This window comes from Pteropus alecto, unplaced genomic scaffold (assembly GCF_000325575.1).
Source record: "Pteropus alecto unplaced genomic scaffold, ASM32557v1 scaffold80, whole genome shotgun sequence".
NCBI classification, from domain to species: Eukaryota; Metazoa; Chordata; class Mammalia; order Chiroptera; family Pteropodidae; genus Pteropus; species Pteropus alecto.
Window position 1 is genome coordinate 4,281,744 of NW_006430460.1, and position 4,423 is coordinate 4,286,166.

General features: G+C 62.9%; 1 protein-coding gene across 1 annotated transcript in view; it reads right to left on the reverse strand.

Moving 5' to 3' along the window:
* Nucleotides 1–4,423, reverse strand: part of LATS2 (large tumor suppressor kinase 2) — a 23,460-nt gene that overhangs the window by 1,920 nt on the left and 17,117 nt on the right. Inside the window, exons 5-8 of the mRNA XM_025047114.1 lie at nt 3,731–4,313; nt 2,777–2,959; nt 1,405–1,511; nt 4–455 (exon numbers count right to left, since the gene is read on the reverse strand). Coding sequence (XP_024902882.1) covers nt 4–455; nt 1,405–1,511; nt 2,777–2,959; nt 3,731–4,313 — 1,325 coding nt within the window. The remainder of the gene's footprint in view (nt 1–3; nt 456–1,404; nt 1,512–2,776; nt 2,960–3,730; nt 4,314–4,423) is intronic.

Sequence of the window (4,423 nt, forward strand, 5' to 3'; positions counted from 1 at the left end):
AGCTCCCCACTGCCCGGGCCGGGGTCCCCGGCCGGCGGCGCCTCCGCCTCCGCGGGCTTCGGGCAGCGGAAGGGGTAGCCGTTGTCGTCGAAGAACCGCCGGAAGGTGAACTCGTAGAACGCGTGCTCGGGGTGCTTGCTGCTCGCCGCCGTGAGCGTGTCCCAGGCCGCGGCGCCGTCCTCACCGGCGTCGTTCCAGGGGCTGTCCTCCTCGACGGGGTCAAAGTTGGAAGTGTCCATGGGGTGGCTGATCTTGGGAACGTAGGGGGCCGGCTGCTTGCGGATGTCGCTGGAGAAGTCCGTGGTGGCGAAGAACGGGTGGGCCTTCAGGTCATCAGCCCCGCCCCGGCCCAGCCGGCGGTCGGCGGCACAGCACAGCCTGGTGATGAGGTCCCGGGCCTCCGGGCTCAGCTTGACCTGGGCCGGGATGTGCAGCGTGCTCTCCCAGTTCACCACCTCAGGACACAGAGCGGCACAGGGTTAGCTTCTCCCGCCTCTCGGTGACACAGGCGGCTCAGGGGCAGCGTGTGAAGACGCGGCTTGCACACCGCTTTATTTCCCGGTGGGGGAAAGTCAGGGCCCATGCGGAAGCCGCAGCGGTGGCCCTGAGTGGCTAGAGAAGCTCCGTGCCATCTGGCAGGGGACACATGGCCCAAGGCCAGGGAGAAGAGAGAGACGGGTTTTCGCCCACCGGGAGGCCACTCAGCAAAGGGACCCGAGCTCTCCACAGAAGTGAAGAGGCTGACCCCACCACTTGTCCCCCTGGCTATGGCACTGACTTCGGGTGAACTGCCTGGTCCCCATCCAACGCTCACTGCGGCCAAGATGAGGTCAACCGGGGTTTGAAATTAAAAGGAAAAGGAACCTCGGAGGGGATGAGCCTTCTGGCCCACGGCTTTGGCCTCCTGTCCCCAACACGCAACAGCACGGCCAGTGTCTGGATGTCTAGGGAAGACACATGTCACGTGTGCCACTGTGGGAGACAACCTAAGGGACTTTGCTGTTCACCCTCCGAACCAGGGTAGAACCACGCCGACGTAATAGGCCACTGGCAGGGCGACAGGCCTCGGGGGGCAGTGGAGGCACGTGGGTGTGGGGGGGACGCTGGTGTGAGCCTGAGCAGTGGCGGAAGAGCTAGAACCATAAGACTTCGCTGCTCACTGTTCTGCACTGACGCCAAGACGGCAGGTGGACAACGATTCACGTAAAATTTCACACACACGTCCATGTTAAAACTCTGGTCTGACCCTGCGGCTTATTAAAACGAAGTCTTTCAAAATAAGTTACAATAACGATACTTTAAAAAATCCCGTTATGCACAAGCAACATTCCCACAGGACTCGGAGTAAAAAGGCCGGGACACCATGCGTGTCCGCGGCGAGCACATGCATCCCCACCCCGTTACCTTCAGCTGGGTCTCCGTGGGAGTCGCGGCCAGGAAGGGCGGCTGCCCCACCAGCATCTCGAAGAGGATCACGCCCACGCTCCACCAGTCGCAGAGCTGCGTGTACCCTGCAAGGAAAGGCCGCTCAGCGCCAGCACGCACGCGCTCTGCCGGCGGCCGCACGGGCCTCAGCGCCGACCAGCTGTCCCCGTGTCACGTCACGCAACAGAAAACCGGTGGCACGTGTCTCCCCGCCCAGGTGGCTGAGAGCGAAGGCTGGGCCGGCACATGCCGGGGAGCCCACAGCCTTCACGTGGGGAGGGGACAACCCCTCGCTCCCTTATCCCCAGTCACTAGTCTGCCTTCGTGACCAGAAAAGACTTCTTAATTTAAAAAGATTACTGTTGCCATTAACAGAACTTTAAGAAGATACAAACGGATACAAATTAAAACAGTAGAAACAGAAAACAGGAAGTGCTGAGACCTGTCAGGACAGGGGCCTCCAGGCACAGGGCCTCGGGCAAGGCTCCCTTGGGGGTTCTGGAGGGAGCCGAAGAAAACCGGGGCGGGGGGCACCCCGGCAAAGGGGTCCAGTGCCACCAGAGACACGGCTTCTGCGAGGCGCTGAGTCCCCGCAGAGCTGAGGGGGACACCTGGCCAGGCCCGGCGAGGGGCCACATGGCAGGGTCACATTTGCTTCGGTGTCCTCCCCCTTTCTTTGGAGCTTTGTGCCCAGTCCAAGCTGGACTCCAGTCCTGATGTCACCCTTCTCCAGGGCTGCCAGCCGCACTCTCTCAGGCCCTTCGGCCCGGTGGTACTCCTTCCACATACCCAGGACCCCACCTCGAGATCGTGAGTGGGCAGAGGTCACCACTCCGACCACCTCTCAAGGCAGTTGCCTCACAGTGGGCTCTGACGGCCTCCCAGGGAAGCTGACAGGACCCGCCCTGCTGCGCACTCAGCCAGGACGGCGACCCCGCCGAGTACCGGTGGCTGTGCACGACCGTCCCCAGCCTTATGCTGCTGGACGAGGAAGACCGTGTTTGTCCTCTGTCACACTCAGTAACCGGCTGGGGATGGTCCAGCCTGGCCTGGGGCCCGCAAAGGTCAGGCGGGGGCAGACTGGGTGCTGTCCCCAGGACAGAGTCGTTTGCCCCAATGACTGGCAAAAGCTCTGGGCGAGTCCCTGGGTCCCAGGAAGGAAGCCCCCCAATCTCTCGCTCTGCAGCCGCAGGAAGGGCAGGAAGAAGTGGCCCAGGGCTGCGTGTCCAGCGCCCCAGAGCAAGGGCAGCTCCCAAGGGTGTGCGGTGACAGTGGGAGTGTCCGGCTCAGAGAGCGGCAGCTGGACGGACGGGGGCCTGGGGTGGCAGGACAGGGGCCGCGAGGCACCCACCTTTCCGGAGGAGCACTTCTGGAGCGATGTAATTCGGGGTCCCAACCAGGGAGTGCGCAAGGCACCGCTGATGCTGCTTCCTGGCCCTCTGCTCCAGCGTCTTCAGCCTGTCCCCGCAACGACAGTTGGACACGTCGCCCCACAGGTCCCCAGGCTCCATGCTGTCCTGTCTGACGTGGCTCCCTGTCAGCCGGGAATCGGGTGGGAAAACAAGAGGACATGAACAAGGCGACTCTGCGCCGTGCGACACCGCAGCAGAGCCAGAGCGGCAGCCAGACGCGGCTCGGCTCAGCTCCAGACACACTGAGAAGGGACCCGCCTGGCCGCCCCACCCGGCAGCGCCGCGCGGCCTGCAGCTCTGGGCTGGGCGGCTGAGTGGCCGGTGCCCCCGTGGCCGGCGCCCGGGAGTGCCTGTGCCGCCCAGGCTCACACCTGGGGCCGGGCTGGGGCAAGCACACAGATGTGCTTACGGTGCCATGGAAAAGCACAAGAGGATTTAAGAACCGTCGACAAAAACGACTCAAATGCCATAAAATGGGAATGTATTAAATGGCTTAGGATAAGTTTTTGGGTTAAAAAATCGGAGCCTGAGCTAGGGTATTAAAGTAGATACTTGAAGAAGCGAGCCGTGAGTCACGTGACAGCCGGCTGGCTTTGGTTTTTCTGGACAGAACTGCAGGCGATGGAGGTAAACTACACCCGTCTCTAGGCGGACCAGGCACCAGGGACGCTGTGGACCGGGCAGGGGCTGGATGAGGGGGCCCCCAGGGGCCTGAGGCTCTTGCCAGGCTGGCTCCAACAGGCCAAGTATGGTCCCGGCCCCCCGGAGCTGGCCGCCCTAGAACCCTCACAGCAGAAGCGAACCCCATGGGGAGGGAGGCCAAATCATAAAGTGACGTGTGACAGCCGCGTCACCGCATGGGAGCCCGGCCGAGGCCGTGCCTGGGACGGTACCTCTCTGGTAGTACTTGGAGTTGTGTGTCCACCTGAAGCCTGTGCAGAGGCCGAAGTCCGTCAGCTTAATGTGCCCGTCGAGGTCTATGAGGATGTTGTCCGGCTTGATGTCTCGATGGATGAAGCCCATCTTGTGGACGCTCTCGACGGCCAGCGTGAGCTCCGCGATGTAGAAGCGGGCCAGGTGCTCGGGGAAGACCTCCATGCGGATCAGCAGGCTCATCATGTCACCCCCGGGGATGTAGTCCATCACGAAGTACAGGCTGTCCTTGTCCTGGAAGGAGTAGTACAGCTTGACCACCCACTCGTTGTCCGCCTCGGCCAGGATGTCCCTCTCGGCCTTGACATGGGCCACCTGATTCCGGTCCAGAACGTCCTTTTTGCGCAGCGTCTTCATGGCGTACAGGGCGTGCGTGTCCACCTTGCAGGCCAGGCACACCTCGCCGAAGGCGCCGACCCCCAGGGTTTTGACCCGCACAAACATGGACTTGTCCATCTTGGCCCTCTTGAGCCTGTTGTGGTTGGACTCCTTCTGGTATAGGATCCGCCTCATCTGCTCCCGCTCTGCCTCGCAGAGGCCGGCCTGTGTGGGGACACGGGGCCACGTCAGAGAGGCCGGCAGCGCTGGGCCTGAGCCATGCCCTGGAACTGAGGGCCCGACCCTGTCCACGGGACAGGGCGACGGGGGGACGG